Source organism: Argopecten irradians, chromosome 2, assembly GCF_041381155.1.
Source record: "Argopecten irradians isolate NY chromosome 2, Ai_NY, whole genome shotgun sequence".
Lineage (NCBI taxonomy): Eukaryota > Metazoa > Mollusca > Bivalvia > Pectinida > Pectinidae > Argopecten > Argopecten irradians.
This window is the reverse complement of record NC_091135.1, coordinates 14,725,770-14,748,504: the sequence shown is the minus strand read 5'-3', so window position 1 is coordinate 14,748,504 and position 22,735 is coordinate 14,725,770. Positions and strand designations below refer to the sequence as shown.

The 22,735-nt window shown below is 34.1% G+C and overlaps 1 protein-coding gene across 1 annotated transcript; it reads right to left on the bottom strand.

The window, feature by feature from the left end:
• Nucleotides 1-9,109: 9,109 nt before the first annotated feature.
• On the bottom strand, nucleotides 9,110-21,510 carry LOC138314557 (sarcoplasmic calcium-binding protein-like). The gene is made up of 2 exons (XM_069254945.1): nucleotides 21,351-21,510; nucleotides 9,110-10,195 (listed from the first exon to the last, which is right to left on the bottom strand). The coding sequence occupies exon 2, from the start codon at nucleotides 10,174-10,176 to the stop codon at nucleotides 9,643-9,645; it is 534 nt and encodes a 177-aa protein (XP_069111046.1). The 5' UTR covers nucleotides 10,177-10,195; nucleotides 21,351-21,510; the 3' UTR covers nucleotides 9,110-9,642.
• Between the last annotated feature and the right edge of the window lie 1,225 nt (nucleotides 21,511-22,735).

Sequence of the window (22,735 nt, the reverse complement as noted above, 5' to 3'; positions counted from 1 at the left end):
TTTGGAATATGTTTCAAGTGTGTTGAGCCCTTACACTGTGATGTGCCCGATATGGATGGCGGCCATATCACAGCGTAAATTCATCTGACATATTTTCTTTAAGGAGTCAGTACTAGTGTGTTCGTTGTTTCTTTCACAATCAAATCTTGACGACATATATGGTTGTGATATTAAACGTTTTTTATAGTATTTCATATTTTATATTGTAGTCGAAAAGGGGTTCTGTTAATTCAAACAAATGTTATTGTCATAAATATACAAAAAAGTTAAAGCACATGTTATTTCAAGTGCTATGCAAAATTTACTTCAAATTAATATTATTGTAAGGCAATTTCGAAACAATGACCTAGTTATTTTGCCAGGCAAAGCAATACAATATGTTATATATTAGTTCTTTTTTGCATTTGAAATCTATTACTCAGTTTACATTGGCAGATGCGAGTATCCATTGTGTAATTTAAATGCAAATTACTTGAGCAAGTCCTGTATATGATATGGAATAAATAAAGCAAGAGAAGTAACAAGGATTGATTAAGCTGTCAAATAACGTCCCTTCATAAAACGCCTTTAGGTAATTGTAAAATATTGCTCCGACACAGAAGTTCAATTGAGTATTTCCTAGGGTCTAGATAAATTACTTTCTTTACCTAACACAATTCCACTTTTTGTTTATAAGCATATATATATATATTTTTGATTGATCAATATTTATTGAAAGTAATTTTTTTTTAAATCTTAATGTGGTGCGATTGTACTAGGTATGATGTTGCTGGCCAACAAATAACTCATTTATTATCCACGTACAGTTAATAATGTCCCATGGTGTTCGGATCTCTTTCTAACCGTCCATTTGTATTTTCCCTTGAAATAGTTACAACAGACATGCTTGTCTGGAGTCATAGAATGAGAATGGATTAAATTGATGTATAGAATGATTTTGGGTCACACAAGTGTTTCTCATTACTAAAATGTAGAGCAAGCTTTTGTGATATTTACACAAAGATCAGTTTGATAGAATTTTGTTCTGACTACTGACCGAAGTAGAATCATAACGCAAAAAAAAAAAATCTGAAAAATATAACACACTGATTATGTCCTAAACACCTATAACCGAACTCTTGTCTGATAATTAATCTTACATTTATTTCTAGTATAATTTCTCTAATATGAAATATGTTTTTATTTATCACAGTTTTAAGATTTGAAAATTAATATTAGATTATCAAATTACAAAATAATGATGCATATGTCATAGAGAAATTTGAGATGTTCTTTGTTGTTATATAATTGTATATTTTACCTATAGATGTGTTGATCAGTTTAAAATCTACCCTAAGGCATTGTGGTCTTACTTTTGTGGAGTGACCACCAATTACATATAGTATTCACATGTCAAAGTGTTTATAAACTTCCTTGAGGCAATGGTGTCATTGATAAGCTTAAGTAGATATATTTCATATCAAACTGTCGATATATTGTCAAGTCGTTTAATTGTGATAATATCTTTATGCTATTAATCTTGATTACATCCGGGTTTACCTATTGGACAATGGTCATTTTATTATAAAAAAACCCATGTCTGATTTATGAACATCAGTTGGATTTCCAACCTTCAAGGCGGTCACTACGGATATTGCTTGGATTACCAGATAGTGAACTGTGTGTGAACATTATTCAAATTCGGAACTTTTAAAAGGTGGATCGCCATCTACGGACAATTAGTTCGGTGTCTACATATTGGATTACCAATACGAGTGAACTTTCATTTTATTTCTATGTAATGTGCCACATATGTTTGATATATGAGAAAGAAATACAATACAAGAGAAAATCAAATTCCACTTGAATTCTTCGTTTTGTGTCCTGCAATTTATATAATTACCAACGGTCCGAACCGAACCTGACAATAACACACAAATTTTCTTTATTAAAATTGGTGAGAGAATTCGGAGTAACTTGCCACAGGTAAGCCAAGTTACGCACAAGATCCCCGGGAACCTCAGCGAGACCCCAACCTTGGAGCACCAAGACTAGTACTGTTGCCACAAATCTGCTCCGCATTTCAACAATGGATACCACATACCGAAACGAAATGTCGTACCAAAGAGCATTCCCCTCAACGACACGAACAGCGTTTCTACCAAATCTACCTTTCAACCGAAGATGGACACGTTCATCCGACGACGCCTGCCAAACAACGGCTACAAGACACCAGGAACCCCCGATGTCATCTATCAGTCCAAATTCGTCGCCTCGGAATCAGTGTTTTAGATGTGGTAAGTGGGTATTCCATTGTTTTCAAGAGCACGTTAATATCACTTGTCAGGCAAAATCAGCCAAATGTTTCAAATGTGGCAAATTCGGACATTTCTCACGGGCTTGTTTTCCAAAGCGCCCAATTTCGGACCAATCAAACCAAAATCATAAATCAAAAAGTAAATTTCATAAAAGCAGGGACGCAAAACGCATGTCAGAGTTCATCTCGCGAAAATCAATAGTATGTGAATTTCCATTTTCGGACCTTTCTGACTCAGAATTCACAAAAATAAACAAAAGAAATCAAATTCAAGTACAAATTGTACCACAGATCAAAAGCAAAATTGGCACAAATGAAAACGAGCTGGAAATTAAAGAGCTCAAAAGCACCAAAGAAAATCTTGAAGCTGAAAATGAACGCTTGAAATTAGAACTAAACGAGAATCAAACTTATACTAATGAGTTAAGAGTCAGCTTTGCAGAAACGTTTAATTTGTATCAGAGTGAACATGAGCGTTTAAAACGGGAGAATGCATTTTTTGAAAAAAGAAACGATGATAAATCTGGTCAAATAGCTCGTCTTGAAAAAGACATCACAAAATATAAGGAAACAATCGCTAATCTTGAAAGCACGATTCAGAATTTCGAAAGAGAAAATTTGCTTGTAAATTCTCAAACGTCTCGACAAAATTGTCAAAATTACGCACCTCCCAATCATAACCAACCATTTCGGCCAAATCGAAGACGAGGAAATTTTGGAAACCAATTTGGTTACTATTAAGTTTTTAGCAGTTTTTGCTAACCCATGCTTAAGCTTAAGCTAATTATACTTCTAGATTTGAAGGAGTCAATGAAAACCAATAACAGTCTCTTGAAAACAACAGTATCCACTTTTATTACATGTGTGTTAATTTGATGGACAATCTATTGAATGAACGTTATACAGTTGAGAAAAGCCTAGGTGTATTTAGATTATCAACACTGACTTGTTTGACAAATAATTTAGACTCTGGGACAGAGTCTTCCTGAGCGAGAAGGAAGTTGTCATAGAGAAATTTGAGATGTTCTTTGTTGTTATATAATTGTATATTTTACCTATAGATGTGTTGATCAGTTTAAAATCTACCCTAAGGCATTGTGGTCTTACTTTTGTGGAGTGACCACCAATTACATATAGTATTCACATGTCAAAGTGTTTATATAAACTTCCTTGAGGCAATGGTGTCATTGATAAGCTTAAGTAGATATATTTCATATCAAACTGTCGATATATTGTCAAGTCGTTTAATTGTGATAATATCTTTATGCTATTAATCTTGATTACATCCGGGTTTACCTATTGGACAATGGTCATTTTATTATAAAAAAACCCATGTCTGATTTATGAATATCAGTTGGATTTCCAACCTTCAAGGCGGTCACTACGGATATTTCTTGGATTACCAGATAGTGAACTGTGTGTGAACATTATTCCAATTCTGAACTTTTATAAGGTGGATCGCCATCTACGGACAACTAATTCGGTGTCTACATATTGGATTACCAATACGAGCGAACTTTCATTTTATTTCTATGTAATGTGCCACATATGTTTGATATATGAGAAAGAAATACAATACAAGAGAAAAACAAATTCCACATGAATTCTTCGTTTTGTGTCCTGCAATTTATATAATTACCAACGGTCCGAACTGAACTTGAAAACAACACACATTTTCTTTATTAAACATACAATAGAAAAACAGTTTTCAAACAGTTTTATGTTGTTCCTTGTTTTTAGCCATAATTATAACCCACATACCACACTACGTCTTATTTCTATGCTATGTTATGTTAATTTTACTCTTGATTTTGAGGTTATTTAAACCAACAAAAAACATTGAGCGCCTCATTCATTAGAGGACATGTCACATCGTGTTGTATCATTATTTTTATATTTTTTTCGTGTTTGTGACTTAAACCAATGACTTCGTTCTAGATGTTTATTATATTTATCGCAATGCGAAATATAACTATATAACATTTTTATGTGAATACTATTCTTGTATGAGCGTAAGATTATGACTATCGACCCTATAGAATTGAAACCTACCCAAAACGGTCTACAGTTAATCATGATACAAATGGTTTCTGTTTACTAGACAAAACGGTCTATAGTCAATCATCAATCATGAAGAAAATAGCCAACATCAGAATTCTATGAATTGGTTTCTGATTACTAGACAAAAACGGTCTATAGCCAATCGAAAATAGCCAACATCAGAATTCTATGAATTGGTTTCTGATTACTAGACAAAAACGGTCTATAGCCAATCATGAAGCAAACAGCCAACATCAGAATTCTATGAAATGGTTTCTGTTTACTAGACAAAACGGTCTATAGTCAATCATGAAGAAAACAGCCAACATCAGAATTCTATGAAATGGTTTCTGTTTACTAGACAAAAACGGTCTATAGTCAATCATGAAGAAAATAGCCAACATCAGAATTCTATGAATTGGTTTCTGATTACTAGACAAAAACGGTCTATAGCCAATCATGAAGCAAACAGCCAACATCAGAATTCTATGAAATGGTTTCTGTTTACTAGACAAAACGGTCTACAGTCAATCATGAAGCAAACAGCCAACATCAGAATTCTATGGAATATTTTCGGTTACTATTAAAACTTAGGGGGTCAAATCCATGGTCTTAATCGGGTAAGATGAAGTCCTTATTTCAATTCAAGAGAGGAAAAAGTTGACCTTCCTACCGACCACTACCGACCATTAAGGATGTTACAGGGAAAACATACATTATCTATTTGATCTGGCGTTTTCGGAAGTTTTGGCTGCCTGTTTCACGAAGACACACAGTGTAGCACTAAAATGAGCAAGAGTGTCCACTAGTACAAGGAGACATATAATACTACAAACATACTGCCGTCTACCAAAATACATAACACCCACACTCTTAAAAGGCAAATAACAGTTAATGATGTTGAACAAAATCAGCCATACAACCATTCCCTTAAACCATTTTCTATTAACGAAAACAACTGCATTAATCAAATATTGCTAGAAACATGAACAACACTTGCTTTGAAAAAATGGCATTCCCGTGCTAGGTAAGCAATATTTTATTAAAACCTATTTATTTGAAAAAGACTCTTCTTTGGAAACCTGTTATATTAATATTAGAAGTAATGTATTTGTGTTTTATTTATTTTCAGCAAACATATGAACTTTTCGCGTTAACTTAAGACATTTCGTCATGTTTCAGTGTTACATCGACGACACAAACCGTTAGCTTATTATTAAAGATGCTCCACCGCCGAGAGGGCATAAACGATACTCATCATTTGAACAAAAAAATGTGTTTAATCTTGTATATATGTGTCCAATTAATACACAATAAATATAAAAACAATTTTGCTTTTGGTGCAAGCGCAATCAGTTCTTAATTCCATATAGGACATAGTACGACGGATTTTTTTCGGGGCGCTATTAATTATTTTTAATATTTGTGTCTTGAAGTGAAGTAAGAGCTCAAACTTTTCAATGGTACATGAATTAATAGTGTAAAGTAAGAAACTTTAGTAACTGAAGAAAAATACTAACTCTCTGCTCCTGTTTTTTATCGAGGAAAAATGCTATTTGTTAGCGGCGGAGCATCTTTAAAAATCCCACTAAAATGTTCTAGCATTAAATACGCAAGTTTGATATGTAATTGATAACTAACCATTCAGGAACCGCATACGTTTCAATTGATAAATGAAATATAAAGCCGGTTATATTTCAATTCTCAGAACTTCAGGCATTTGAAATGGAAATAAAACTCAGGGAAACTAACGTTCACCTGAAGTTGTTTATTAACAAAACAAATTTGTGTACACAGGTGTGTGGGCTATTTGGTTTATCACTAAAACGCACTTACTTATCCTTAGGAATAGAGAGCAAGACTTGAAGGGTAAAATTATGAGGCATTGATAGCTCTGCTGGTCATTTAAAATGTATGATGTTACACGGAGCAAGCTAACAAGTCTTAAGTTTTCAGTAGCAACCATATAATTTTGTCTTGGTAGGCCAAAGATACATATGCATAGGTTCGTGATTGTGTACATGAACAAGTTGGTATTAAAAGATTTTTATTAAACTATTTCATTTCCAAAGTATAGTTTTTTTAAGTAAAAGCTTATGTAACCTAAGTATAGTTTTTTTAAGTAAAAGCTTATGGAACCTATTAAAATATATCATTGTTTTTGCAAGGTATGTAAATGTTAAACAATGGGCAAGTACACTGTGAACAACTTTATTTTATAAAATCAAATTTTCGCGTCATTTTGTGAAAGAGTTCAAACGCGAATTAAAGTGATTCGCGAATAGTCGTGTAAAATCTAACTACACAATGTAACAATACTTAACAACCATTGATCGCAAATTTATAAATTGAAATTACCGAAGACTGGGTTTTGGTATACACAGAAATAAAGGGGTTTACAATATTTTTTTTCTAAAATTGTATTAGTATGTCTACCAAAGGTATAAAAAGTCAGTTTTAAGTAGAAAATGAAGAAACGAAAATTGCCCGAAGTACTTAATATAGCCTTATTGGCCTTTTTTCCCTGGTAAACCTACTGCACTGTACTGGTGTCTTGTTTGTCTCGATATTTTTACCTGGTAAACCTACTGCACTGTACTGGTGTCTTGTCTGTCTCGATATTTTTTACCTTTGGTGTCGACGTTTATATAGTGTTAGAAATACGAATGTAGATACATTGTAGATATATCGAAGTTTATTGTTTGCTCTGGTTTTTAAACTGGTAATTTCTGACTCGAAAGAAATAAATAGAAAAATATCCAATGTAATATTCATGTACTGCCCAAAGTTATTATAAAAGCAAAATTCTATATTCAAGGGTCCGGTCGTCCAAAAGATAATTTATCTAATGACGTGTTTAGTGATATTTTTATTTTGTTTCTTTAAGGCTTCTATAACTTTAGATTTCATCGTTTAAAACAGAAGCTAATCGTTATGCAATTTATTATATATCATGAAACTTACACTTTTTCGTAATAACAAAATTTAAAAGTACCCACAATCAATGTTTTTAACGTTTAAAGAAGGTAAAATGTTTGTCATCAACCGAACGGAGGAAGCCGCAAGTGGACAGCAGAAGCATGCTTGGGTGAGACCCACAAGATTAGTTTTTTCAGTCTTTTTTTTATTTGATATTTCAATTGCCTGTCGATATTTTAAAACTTGTAATTGAGAGAAAGTGTAAGTTCCATAACACTTGACATCTGTTTTCAACGATGGAATCTGAAGTTATAGTAACTTTAAAGTTGATAAATATGTAATAAATGGAATACTTCAGAAAATCTATCATTAAAGAAAAAAAAATGTCGTTAAACTTTTGTTAGCCTATTTACCTTTTGGAAGACTGGCACCAATTGTTTTGAATCATATTCTAACTAGTCATACGTCGTTATTTAGATTAATCATTAAAGCGATATAAACAGTTTCGGTACATTAAAGTTGCTCCACCGCTCACAAATGGTATATTTTCACTATCAAAAACAGGAGCAGGCGATGTTGTATTTTCTTCACTTACAAAAGTTACTTATTTTACACAATTACCACCATTGAAAAGTTTGAGCTTCTAATTTTACTTCAAGTTGAAAATATGAAAAATAATTAATTGCATCCCGAAAAAATTCCGTGGCACTATATCTTATATAGAATGACATAATGATTGTGCATACACCAAAGGCAAAATAAATTATTTTATATTATTTTTTGTGTTTATTAGGCATATATATACATGATTAAACACCTATTATTGTTCAAACGTATGCTTGTCTTTGACGCGAAATATCGATGATCTAAAATGGTAACATTATAGAAATTTCAGATATACATTGTCACGTGTATCCTAATATTTCATCAACTGTAAGGTAATGTGTATGTGGTCATGTGTAGTTTTAGGTAATGTTACGGTAACAACACTTTTCCAAGATTATTATATCGACAAGCCGAGTTATAACCCAATTCGCCGACTTCAATATCTCAGGGAGTCATGTTATGATTTAACTGAACGACTTATACTTATCTAGGCAAGTCAACGCGATGGCAAAATAATGCCAGCATAAATATGTACCAAAGTAACGTGTATTTTTGGGGATCTAGTACTTAATTGATGCATGTATATAAAGTCGTTCTTACTTGACTGTAATAATCTGGCACTAAATAGATATATTCTGTATTGTTATTGTACGGTTCTACTACAATGTATTGACGTTTGTTTATGTGCCCATTCTGGCGGCCATCACAATCTTCTATTGAAGCCCTTGTTAGAAGTTAGAAATTATCTTTAAACAGGTTAAGCGGTGATGAAAAATATAGCTTATCATAGACCTGAACAAAATCCGCATACGCAAGTTGTTCTATAATTTCGTAATTTGACTACAAATACCAATATAGACATCATTGTTAACCCTATGCCTTATGAATTTACTGAAGGGACTCTTTTTACATAAACTACTGAAAGTGCCCCAGTCTATCGCGGAGTTGATAGTTGCACTTTGATTTTTCTATAAACAAAATGATTACATAGTTCAATCGTTAAATCATTCATAATATATCATTCTTTCGAAAGTGTTCTTTATTCAACTTTTTATTCTTTTTCTGTTTGTGTAAGTGAGAGTGGGTGTGATGTGTTTGATTTTGTATACTCGTTTATTATTATATGTGTCCAAGAGAGCACTTTGCCGTCCTTCAGGTAATTTGCTATTCTTGTTGAACATATCAAACCATAACGAAATAAAAATGTGAAATTGCACAGTACATCAAAATGAAAAAAAAGACATCGTGTTAGGTAGTAACATTTATTGGACCAACATCTGGATCAAGCGTTTGTGGGAATGAGACGGAGAATAAGTAAAGTAACATGAGTCGATTGCCTGACGTAAAATAAATATATCATAATATATCTATAAAACAAAAACTATCTTTTTATGAACTTGTCCAACAATATTAAACGGCAAAACATATATTACAAAAGCGCGCTTTGTGTACAGTTAAAAATCTCCCTGATGTTTAATGTTCCATGGAACTTAGTTAACATAGCTGGTATTGTCAACTATTCAGTCGATCGACATTTCATTATGATGTTGTCATTTAGGAGCGCTCCTTGGAGTGTAATGACTTAATCGGAAGTGATCCACTTCAGACCGGAAGTCCCAACAGTATGACAAACCGCTGTCGGACAGTCGGTATTCATTCAAACAAGTTTCCGGACTAGATTGTCCTCATGAACTCGAACTGGGACCTTGCACAGAGGTAAACAGATTTTGTCCTTTTTACAATTTTGGGTTTCTTTTAGAATCAGTTAAACATCATCTCGATTAACTTTCGAATGCCTTTTTGATAATATCGTCTTTCCCTGCCTCGTCGGCTGTCACGAAGGCAATCCAGGAGTCAACAACTGTACGAAGTGGTACGGTGTTCTTTGTAGGGTTGAATAAAGAGAAAGCTTTCTTGACAATATCTTCGTTTTCATGACCAAAAGCCTTGAAAGCATAGATAAATTCATCCAAATCGATGGATCTGTCTTTGTTTGTGTCGATGACGTCGAAGATCTTGTTGAAACAGTCTGACATCTTTGCGTTGAAAGCTGCTTTGTCTGCCTTGTATTGGTCTCCCAACATTTTTAAGAATTCTTCTTCGGAGATTTCGGCGCCCTTTGTTGGGAAGATATATGTGTTCCACCAATCTTCCATATCGACTTTCACGCCACTGCTCTTCTCTCCGACGAGGTTGTGGAGGTCGGTGAATTTGTTGCGAGATTCCTCGACATCCTCGAAGGAGATTTTACCGTCGTGGTTGACGTCCAGGGACTTGTACCAGATCTTCCACTTGGCAATAAGAAAGTCAGTCATGTTTACTGGTGTGTGAGTTCTGGAAGTAAAAAAAAAAGAAATTAAATAAAAACACCAAAAATATCGATATATTTATCCTTTGTCATTTTAATTGTCGCATCATGAATGTGTCGTACACACTACACAATATTGTAGTACAAGCAAGATTAAATTAACTCAGAAGGTATTTTTTATATTTATATTTCTCGACCTATAATTGGAAATCTAAATAATACAACCACAGAAGTCATTTTATATAAATGTCATAAAACACCATTGATATATAAATTGGCGCTTAGAAAAGGTTTATGGGCAAAATTATTATTATACGAATAGACAGCAGTCATTTCATAGACCATCCGATAACGATAGATTGTTTGAGTATAAACTTTAGAAACATCAATAGAATCAAGAGTTAGACATATACATTCAGTCTTTGTATATTGTGGGAAGGATATACAATTTATACTTTTTTATTTCAATAGATTTTATTTTTAAAACATTGAAAACAAAATCGAAAAACATACATAGCCTAAATAAGTTCACTTATAGGAAAGGCTTTTTCGCATTTACAGCTAATTCTGTAATAGACAGGTAAGGAGCAAGGTAGGTATGGAGAGGTGAGGATGGTCTAAACAACAAAACATACAACATAGGTCAAGTAACTAGTTATGATGAGACAACACAAAATATAACTGACCCAGTTACTCGTGTAGTGTATCTATATTACATGTATCTATAAATGACAAAACATTGCGGACGAAATAGTCCTGCAATAACGTCCATCACCTAGGTATTTAAAAACAATTTATTTCCCTTTTTTCGTTTTAAAATAGACACAGTGTATGTTATTTAATTCAATATCTTATTGACAAGAACTTTTTGACAAATACATTATCATTTAACCACTATGAATGGCGTTTGTAATGTCGTATCTCACGATAATCAGCGATTTGTTTAGAGTACGTTCTGAAATTTAAGTGTGCGTTATATAAAAAATCTATCCCAGTTAATTCTTACATTATACCTCGGATTTGAAAACAATTGTAAAGTTATTCCAAACCTATATGTCAATAAAGGTCTATGTGATAAGTGCAATTAGTACCATGTTAAATTAAAGCGACATTTGGTCCGCATGTTGGCATTGTTACGTCAGCGTGAGAGGTCGTAACATAGCGACATTTTCTCTGCTCCTCAGGTTTATAGGGTGATGAAGGAAACTTACAGCTTTACACATGTGTTCTCTATGTAGTATCACATAGCGTCCGTCAGTCAGCACATGCTGCATTCATACCACCAATGTACTTGTGAGTGTCTAGGTACGTTAGGTTTAGAGCACAGATCATATATCCTATAGCCTTGACATCATCTTTTACAGAGGCCACTCATGTATTTCTGGGATGAAGGTGATTTTACCGTATGGTACCATAAAGTAATGTTATTATAACAATCATGATCTCCTATTACCAAGGATCATACGAGTTGAGATGATGAAACACTTGAAAAAACAGCTGATGTTGGAAAAAGAAAATGGATGGTTCAGCAACATGTCACGGTAGCTTACGTGATAAGAGTCATTTTGTTGAGTAAATATTTATACCAATTATTTACCTGAGTTATCTCCTTAATCAATACCACATTGCAGATCGGAATTCAGTAAGATGTCTAACTTTACTAACTTACTTTATCATTATAGATTGTGCTCAGTTGACGTTTTGAACAATGAGCCATCAAGGTAATTATTTCTTATTTCTATCGTAGAAGAGCATAATGCATTTTTTAAACGTGAATCACGGTCTCTGTTGGGGACCGAACAAGGACATCTTGGCTTACAATTTTTATACGCAATCGATCAATCTAGGATTTGGTATCTAGCAAATTTACCAAATGAACACTAAATATTTTAATAATAGCGAGGGAAATACCTTGCAAATTTATCTTATTAGGATTCATCAACATATAGTGCAAGAATAGAAAATATTAAAAACAAACATTGGTATGTGTTATAAGGTCTTGAAGTAGTGCATTTAACGGTAAACAGAATTATTCTGAATGACAAATCCTGTGAGTGTAAGAAACTATGTTAAGATGAAAAGTAATAATGCATAGTATATCTGTTAAAGAGTATATTTGATATAACAAAGAGCCGTTTCGAGAGAATTCGCTAGGGAGGAAACGTTTTGTAAAGAAAAAAAAACAGTACGCCAAGAAAATGGCGTTGTACAAAGATCTTAGATGACTCTGTACTCGCTGACTGTCTAGTAGCAGCACTGTATCATATCTATCACAAACGAACCAAAACACATGTCTTCTACTAGAGAGAGGTTAGGAATCTATGTTATTAAGACGCTTCCTAACGCCATACTCGAAACAAGTGTTTGACAGACTATGATGATAAACTGGAGTTACCAGGCCATCGCCTACTTTTCTGGTGCTCCCTCGTGGTCCAAGGCTATACACCTACAAGGTGAGGGTAGGATGAAAGACAATCCAATAAACATGTTGGATCAATAGGCAAAGATAGACAACACGTGCCATGTGACGACCGCGCGTGCGTTTTAGCCAATCAGTGAGAGTGGCTAAGTGGCTGTCCCATTCTGCGGAATGCTAACCCCCTTCCTCCACGTCTGATACAAAACAGCTGTAATCATGCCATGCAAATACCCAAACATGGTAATGTGTATTGGGATGACACACGGAGAATACAGGGGGGCATTGGCTGTTTTATGAACGAGCCTTGTGATGGGAGGCACAAACAGTTATAATTACAAACAGAAGGATAGGTAACTGTACACTGCCCCGTGACCATGCCCTACAACCCCCGCACCATCTGTATTCATATGTATGCATATGATCCTTACTGATGCCAATAGTTATTGTACAAACATTTTTCACGATCCATACCGTTATTATCAATTGATAATGATGTTCCAAACTAGCCTGATCCCAGGTTTTCATTGATAATTCTTTATCAAAACTCTACATGTAGATTATCTTAATCCAATTTCTTATCAGTGCTCTAGATTATCACAACCTGATTTCTAATCTGAGTTCTTCAACCTAACTTCGATTCAGAATCATTGCAAGTGTAAAATCAAAATATCTGCCAAGATTATCGAAAAATAATCTTTCATTACAAGTAGAAAAGTAAAAGGGGAGTTTATACAAGTTAACAGCTACACGTCTAAATACACAGATTTGGTAGAGCATAGTTTAAAAAATCATTTTATGAATTAACTAATCTCTAAATCAAAGCGTTGCATTCATCTAATTCGTAGTGTCAATCATGTTATTTTTTTTAATTTATTACATTTATGAATCATTGTGCATGAAACGATAAAATTAAAAAGGAAATTCTAAACAACATTGCTCTCCTTCATCAACAGAATATTTTACGTTTAAAAATATAAGATCTGAATAAAACTAAACTTCATATATCATGACTTCGCTTAGTGGCCGAAGAATACAGGAGTAAACATATTGGAAATATTGCTACAATGATCATTCCGCATGTTTGATACCTAGTGTGCTGAGATACACTATCTCTCACTTAAAGGTTCATCTATGTAGGTCAAGAAATACCAAAGATAGATAGCTTTTAATATTATATTTTTCTTCTACTTCTAACTCTCTCAGTGGTTTTCAGCATCTTCCCTGCCCTTTAGATTAATAGAAACATTCTAACCGATTGCATTATCCGTATAACAACAATTTATGTCATACAAAAAATGATCAAATGAAAGTCATATCAGTTTTAAACTTGTTTCCATTCACTATTTCTTTCTTTGTTCATAGTTGACCCATATTTTTGTAATTTATTGCATAAAAAAGAAACGAAATAAAATTATATTAACGTTATTAAATGTCTTAATTCAAGATACTAATGTTATTAATGAACTGTAATAACGGCACAAAACATTAAACTCTGTTAATGCAAACGTAAATCGGTAGACAAATGTTGAGTTAGAACGTTTTCTCATTCATTTGTAGTACCGCCAATTCACAATGTTCGTGTAGACAATGTATAAAGTGTTTTTGTAGGAAAGTAATATTATCTAATAAAATATCTAATATTTTAAAAGCTTGAACAAAACCTAGAAACAACTAGCGAATATTAAAAATGTTGTAACAGAAAATCATACCAAACTGCCAAATCCGAACATTAATGTTGCTATATGGAGACATATAAAAACTATTAGCGTCAGACACTCCATCACTTAAAATGAATTTAATATTGTCCCATTTTGCAAATAACCAGTAATTTGATTTTCATCATATCATATATTAATAAGGAGTACAGAAATAACTGCCCTGTCTATTATCACTGTATTCTAGGAACCTGATTGTCGATTACCTCCGTATACAATTTCCATCCGTCCCTCTCATTATTATTTAATGTTTGTACTCGTTAATAACCTTGGTTCTGGACGAGTTTCAGCCGAAAGCTAAATTAAGCAATGGTGACGAGCTCAAGTGCGAACACAGCCTGGAATTTGATATCCAATCAGTAGATCAGAAGCGCCACCTTCCGGGGCCAACTTAGGGTTAACTTTATCAAATTTTGCAAGGGGGAGTTTCTGAACTAATATAATCTATTAAATGATAGTAAATGGGTAGTATGTATCTCACAAACCCTGTTCTTCAATTATTACATCTCAAGTTTAACTAATATTTCCAGGTAAAAAATGAAGCTGACATTACCCAGTCAATGAACCCTTTTGGTGCCCCATTCGACTCGTTTTCTGGCCATAATGCCAGCAAGCTTGTGTAATAAAAGTATGTTACTTCTCACCTTGCGCCGATATTCTGAAACCTTGGTAAAAATGAAGTTAAAGATGATGGCGCTACTAATAGGAGAGATGACATAAAGAAGACACAGGGGAAGATATTTCTTAATGAGAAGGCCGCACTAGTACAAATGTAATGGCGGTGTTTACTGTTAAAACGACCACGTGTCCTCTCAAGTAGTCCTACTATAAAATGAAACCGGAGGTTACAAGGAGTTCCGGATTCATTTTTAACATAAATGTGCGAAAATTTTAAGTGCCAGTGATTATACGATATCACTTAATAAACTGAAGGGCTATCAAATAAACTCAGAACTACCAGTGAATTTCACGTTTGATAGAATTTATCTTTATGATTGGACTTAAAGCGAAGAAAAGGAGTCACATTAATTTATCATTTATATTGATGTTTGATAGCTACATTATTCTTTTTTTATCACGCTAAACATAGAAAATGGCTAATGAGACTTTCGTTTTTTATCAAAGTCATGGACACCCAAGAGATCGATTTTGACAAAGTAATTCGAAAATGATATTTCAGCGATAAGATATGACATAATACAAGAATAGCTGTTATAGAAGTATCAATTAATAAATCGGCAAGGCCATGTAGAAGTAACAGAATATTTCTATTGTGAGTATTTAATAGTTACAGAAATAAAACTGAATTTTCTCTTATAGTTATTTTAGCAATCATATATGTGTACAGAAAATCTCCGTAATCACCAGAATAACAGAACCAGAAATTTCAAAAGAGAAAGGAAAGTGTTTCTCCTTTATTGGCTTCACTCGGCAATTCAAATATAGATCAAATGCAAATGAAGTCACAATGGGAAATGAATGGATATGGTTGGTGGAAACCGAACCAAGAAACATAGAATAAAGCACTGAACAGGACTGATATCAAAATAGGTATATACTGACAGATAATGGTCAGTGTCACTTAGGTAGAAACTCTTCGATAAGCATGAACAATCGCAGACAATGATTGTACAGGGACGATGAAGATAGAAAGTTGACAATGATAATACATTGTATTGTATGAGATATGACGGAGATTATGCTAGATGGCAAACCGTGACTATGTCATATTGAAGTGTGGTGCCTGTTATTTATAAGGCTGCATCGGAGATCCAGTACAACTGATTCATATTGTTGAAGAGCTGCATGAAATTTTATCCATTCATAATATGTGATTAGAATTATAAAATAAACATTCCATAAATCTTGTTATCAAACACTAAAAGAAACAACGCTAGCATTTACGAAACAATAAACGATTTATAAAGATAATCAACAAGCCACTATGTTTTGTCAGTTGTCGACATTGGCTGATAAGAAGATTAACGAGACAAAACCTAAGGTTTACCAAAGCTTAATTCAGAGAAATGTCACGGCAGAACGAAATGTTCTATTTTCGGAACAAAATTTATCCGTATTGTTTTTCGCAATGCCAACACATTTCATTGCCGCGGCAACAAGGCCCCAATTGTAGTTGTGTCAACGCGGACAAAGTCTCAATAATGTATAGCAACAGAGGGCCAACTAGCTCCCAATCTAGAACGAATGGAAACGCTTTCTCATCAGTTGTAACTCAATCAGTCCAATTGTTAGTCGCCATTGTCGTTAAGAGTCTAATCGGATCCAAATTTCATTTCAGTGATTTGACAACGAAGAACATCACTGTGGTTTGGCCATTCCGAGAGCTCTATCTTACTGTGTGGTGGGTTCTGCGTGATGGTTGAGGTATCTGGGGACGGTTCATGCTTAAAGAGGACTGCATCAAGTCAAGGGAATTGTAATAAAGAAGAAAAGAACAATTGTTTTTATAGTACAGAAGTCCTGATTAATAAGATTCCTTCAGTATAATTGAATCACTGGCTGTTTCCTACTCTCTACTTCATTAATGTTCTACAAGCGCAAAGGTAAAGGTCATCACGTTTAACTACTCCACGTAGAGTCGACCTGCTGCCATATTGATCGGCAAAGCGCCACATATATGTGTGTTCACATCATGTTAGGTAACCAACCACGTGGCTAACATATAAACTTACACAGAGTGTCCACATATAAAGGTACTTCTAGATCCTATAGTTCTTGGTTTTTTTTCTACATGTAATTTATTTAAGCATGTTGAATTAGGACAAACACTCCCCATATAATTGTCCAGTATGCTGGTCACTGAATCATAATTTTTTTGTGATTTCATGTCATCTGACAAAATGTAATCGGATTGCTTACAATAGTAAATTCCGACCTTTTATTCCATCACTTATACTATATTTTAACCGATTTTCTTAATCTCATTAACATCACCACATCTGTAACTCATAGCAGTGTTCTATCCTATTCGTCACCAATGCCATGCTCACTATTCCTCGACACCAAACGTCACCTATCATATTCATGATTTCTTATCCACGTAATACGACTATTCTTCATTATTAATTGTGCACTTTTACCTTAAATTATAATGTGACTACTCAAACATACACTGTAATATTTGGTAACTAACCAATATTCTCTATTATACTCTATATTTTCTCTCTCTTTTTTTTCTCTCTTTATCCTATCTACATACTGATTACCATTTACCTTCAGTTTTCTGTAGTCATTTTCAGTCTTAGCTATTCTGTATTTACATATCACAGAATTATCTGCATTTGGGTATTAATTGTGACGTCATGTGTTTGAGAGCGTAACGTCATACTTTTCGGAGAAAACGACGTGAATTGGGCTCACAAAATAATGACGTAACAATCGATACCTACCCGGAAGGAAGCTAACTCTGTAATATGCAAAGACGGAATAGTCGTATTTACCTTATACTTTTAACCTCTAACCCATCTGTTTTCTCTTCCTTCTCAAAGTACCATTGTAATACCATGAGTACCGACTAGCTCGTCTACCTTTTTTGTTATTTTTATATCCTATCTAAATAATACTCTTGACATTTGAACATACCTTCTTTGGCAATGACCCTTGTCTCTATCAAATTTAAATGATGCACCAAGTAACAGTTTCCCGACTGTCTTGCCGTGATTGTTTTGATCAAATTCACCCTTTATTACGATGTTATTCTAGATCCTGGCCACTTTATACAGTTTTTAATTTCAAATTGCTTATTGCCTAATTTTCTCTACACATCACGCTTTACCATTTATATGCGGTAGTATCGATTAAAAAACCAGAATAGGTAGTCCTACAAGCTGAAAAAAAACGGAATAACGAAATCTGATTATTAGATTTTTACGAATTTCGTCATGGTAACGACATTAATGGCCAAATCACGTGACACTACCGTGACAAGCTTGTTCGACCTAGATTTCGTCGATAACACGTAATTAAAAACGTTTAAGAATTAAACGCTTTGGGGAATACACGAGAAACGAATTAAGTGGTAAAACAGGTCTACAGGTATCCTTATAACATTGTCTCTTATCCAGTACAACATCTGAAGGGTTATATCAGAAGATGTGTCTTCATTGAGAGACATGGTGAAAGAGACGAAGACCTTGAGCATTGTCTTCATGTCTTTGTCTACAAAGGATGACAAAGTGAGCTTAAGTGACAAAAAGATCTAAAGTAATTAGGGCATTTAGATAATAAAGGAGATCTATCTTTTCTTTCTGGTTCATCTTGCTTGTTTAGAACTTTGTTTTTTGGGTGTTTCTTTTTGTCAAGGCAAAGCAACAAGGTCACTAACTATATATTTAGCAAAATAAACTGGACTGTTCACTTAAGATTTTTTCCGCTTTAACTCCGGATAAGTGGCATAACTTGTTTATGCTGGTTTTTTTTAACAAATATCTATGATATTTCCTACCTAGTTTAATAAACAGTTATATATTGACACAAGCATACGGTTGAATTGTGGAACTATTTGAAATCATATACATGTAATTATCGTTACCAAAATCCGTCTAAATTGAATTGAAATACAATTGTCATGTTTCACCATCAAACTTATTTTTTTTCTTTTTTTTTCAATTGTACTCCTTATCTGAAAAAAACATTGTTCCGCATAAGTTACCGGTCGTATCAAACAGAATTACAATCTCGTTATGCAGTCGTGTTCTTTTTAATTATCAACTTTTAAAGGCGGTCTCATATCTCAATAACACGTGCTTTATTCTCTAAATAAATCTGCTCCTAATGGCATCAGAATACTTATACTGGCACTGACACAAGAGGGGGAAATGGCGTGGGAGGGTGGTGGTCTTTTAGAGAGGCGGGCGTGGGCACCAATGCTACACCACGACGTGGGGGCGACCGATCAAACACATAACGCCTGTAGGTCACGTCGTCGAACTAATGACATTTCCTGAGCTTGACTTTGACATTTAAATGTTTCATTTTTGATGCCTTTTAGGTAAGAGTAAAACGATTCTCCCTCTTCGTGTTAAATCGGTTTTGTTGGTATGAGGTTTTAATTTACATTGAAGCATGTGCTTTCATACAACTTTGTTAACATTATTATCTTCATGATACCATTGAATAAATTGTAAATTCAATAAACTAATTAATAAAGAAGAAACAAAGATCGCAGGCAACAAGAACTAAACAAAGAACGAACGATAGAAGCAAAGAAAAAAACCCAAAGATGAATGATGGAAGAAAGCCAATGTCGATTCATAAGTGTCGATAATGCTAGTTATATGAGTATCAGGTAAACTTTTCAATTTTGTTTTGTTTCGAATAACTAGTTATTAATTACTAAAATAGATTCGTCTACGAGCATTAGTTCGTAACACTGTGCCAACAATATGTTGTGCATTAATCGCATGCCGTTAATTGGATAAGTACTGTAATTATTACCGACCAATGCAATCCAATGGTGTAAGTAATATTGGAACACGTGACTTATTAGATGACGGAATCAATTACGTCATAATCGTTCTGTGTTTATTGCAGCAGGCGGTAATTAGTACAACACGGTATCCATTAACGATGGAGTTTTATAAGTAGCTCATTCTATCTGGCACTATCGCTGGCTGTACAACTAATGTGATTTGATAATCGATATTTGATATTCCAGATACTGATATTCTAGTATGCCTTACATGAATGAAACTATGGCTGATACTATTACCATTTATGATATTTTTAAATACTCCAGATTCACATATTTAACCCGCTTTTCCTCGCATTTTGGTTTCACTTGAAATTTTAAGTGATTTAGTGCTACACTTTTAAGCTCTTTTAAACGCCTTTAACACATCACACCATTCCCAAATTAGTCCCTATGGACACACCATTGTTACGTGTTCGTATTCTTCTTAGAAACCGGAAAAGCTTTTCAGTCACAAGAGATACAACGCATGCTCAGCTTGTCGAGCTTGTGTCATGGAAACGGAATAAAACGTTAAAAAAGAAAAGAAATCTTATATGATTTACAACAATTCTATTTAAAATCTTCGCGTTATAAATGACGATTCACGATTCACTTTTAACTTTATCACGTGGGTGTTAATGTAGTTGGAATAAGTTACAGGGTCGACTTCATCATGGGAGATAACTGTAATCGTCACTATATGCTTAATTTGTAACAGACACACAGCTATAAAGTAATATATACCTCTTTAATGAGCCACCTACAAGTACGGATCGCGCTCTTATATAATTGACATGTATGAGCTGCTCTGCACGTGGCTGTATACTTAAGCATGGGCACGTGCAACAGCCGATGTAATTACTATCAGTTCATTCGTACTAAATTTTGCTCTACGCCGACAAAATACCTTTCAATACGCGGAGTCATGTAGACAATAAACCTGTATCTAACTATATGTATACTAAGTATAGTAATTATCGCCTTATAATCAATCAGTTACAGAATATAGAAGATATTACATCCACTTATTTCAATCACTGAATTTTCATTGGAATCAACAGATAGTTCATTAATAAAACAATAATCAAAAATATCTTTATATATGACGTGATAATTTTGAAAACAATTAGATATGCTATCTTTTTCTCGCAAATATAAATCGCATTACTGTCTTACATTGTAATTAATATAACTAATACATTTGGAGAATACAGAATTTTTCAAGAACTCATATTTAGTAAATTCTATTAAATCAATTAAAATCAGAACAATCTATTCTAAGAGCAAATCTATGATGATAGTCCTTTATAAATAACAAAAGAAATTGCACACTTATTTATAGAAAACTCCAGCGAATACTCCGAATTGCTGAGAACCATTAACTCCTGTTACGATGTCGCCAATTCACAATGATAGGTGTTTCGCACGACGGTAAGGCTTCATGCAAATGGAGACAGGAGTTAAGAATGGGAAAATCCACCACAGTAAATTACATAATTAGTATGCTGGCCGTAAGAATTCCAAACGGTAAAACTGTAGATCCAAAACATGACGACTTTTGGGTGTGAACTTACCTTAGATGATACAAGACAAGTCCAACAATTGTATGGTCCACACGCCCTGGTTTCTAGACGTCAACTGAGGATGGAGACCGCGGCGTGCTCTCATATAGTCTCGGAGTTAGCCAGACGCTGGGGCCTAGGATACGTTACCAAGAATGCGAAAGCACCTTAACATGGTAGCAAGAGGGTCTCCCCATAGAGACCACGTGACGTCAACATGCGACTTATGGTAAGAATGTGGAATACCCCCCGATTGATTGGACATTTGGGTAATTTGGGTTCTATGACAAGGAGGGACCAGACCCGGGGGAGTGACATCTGGCCACGCCTCTTTGGAGTAGGGGGGTTTACATGAATAATGGCCCGATGATTACAACGACCTGGTACATTTAATTAAAACAATATGTCCTTCTTTTTCTGATATCTTGTTTGTTGATCTGTCGTCAGTGCATGGTAGGAAAAACACCTTGGTAGTATTAGTAACAGCAAGGTTAGTTGTCAAATCGCAGGAAGGAAAAACACATCAAAGAAATTTAAGAAGAAAAAAATCCAATTAATTTTAAATGTTGTTCCTTATCTGTTCTATTTAATTACTTTAATCTTATGCGCATCAGCTTTCTGTCATTGCAGAGAATGTTTTCATTATACACGAAATTTATTATGGCTTTTTTCATTTAAGATATACTATTGCTTAAAACTGTAAAAACATGACCTTTCGCTGCAACCCAATATTTTATGACTAAAATGAGACAAAAATTCAAGATAAGAACTTTTAGCGTTACATATTGTACAAGAATACACTACTTGTATACTGGATACCACTCTGTTTTTGCGTGTGATCTATCTTTCGCGTATGTGTGGATGATTAATATTCGTGGAAAAACTCACTCATAATGTCCTTGGTTAGCAAGAGTAGGCTGATTTCAAGCACTATGAAATGTTGATTTCATAATTTTACCTAAGACGTAAAACTAAGTTAGCTAAATTTAAAACACTATTTTAGAAAATCACACAACGACTGGTGGGTGGTGAATAAATGTATTCCGGCTTTGCATATAACAGATTAATATACCTTCCGAAGTTTACATTTTTTTCTCAGAAAAATATGACGTTTTGCTCGCAAACAGATGACGTCACAATCGAAACCTATCCACAAGAGTAGATATTACATTTTTGGAATATGAGCTCGACATTTTTTGTTGGTTGAGATTTAGAATAATATTGACCCAACCTACACTTTTTCCTCATGTGTCACGTAACCATTTGTCAACGCCATCAATAATCGAATGTTGTTATGCTGCCGTTTACCGATCGCTGTGTATAGAACAAATTCCTGTTGCATCCAGACTACCCATTAATTAGTGCTTTATCGCAAGTTAATTTTTCCCATGTGTTGA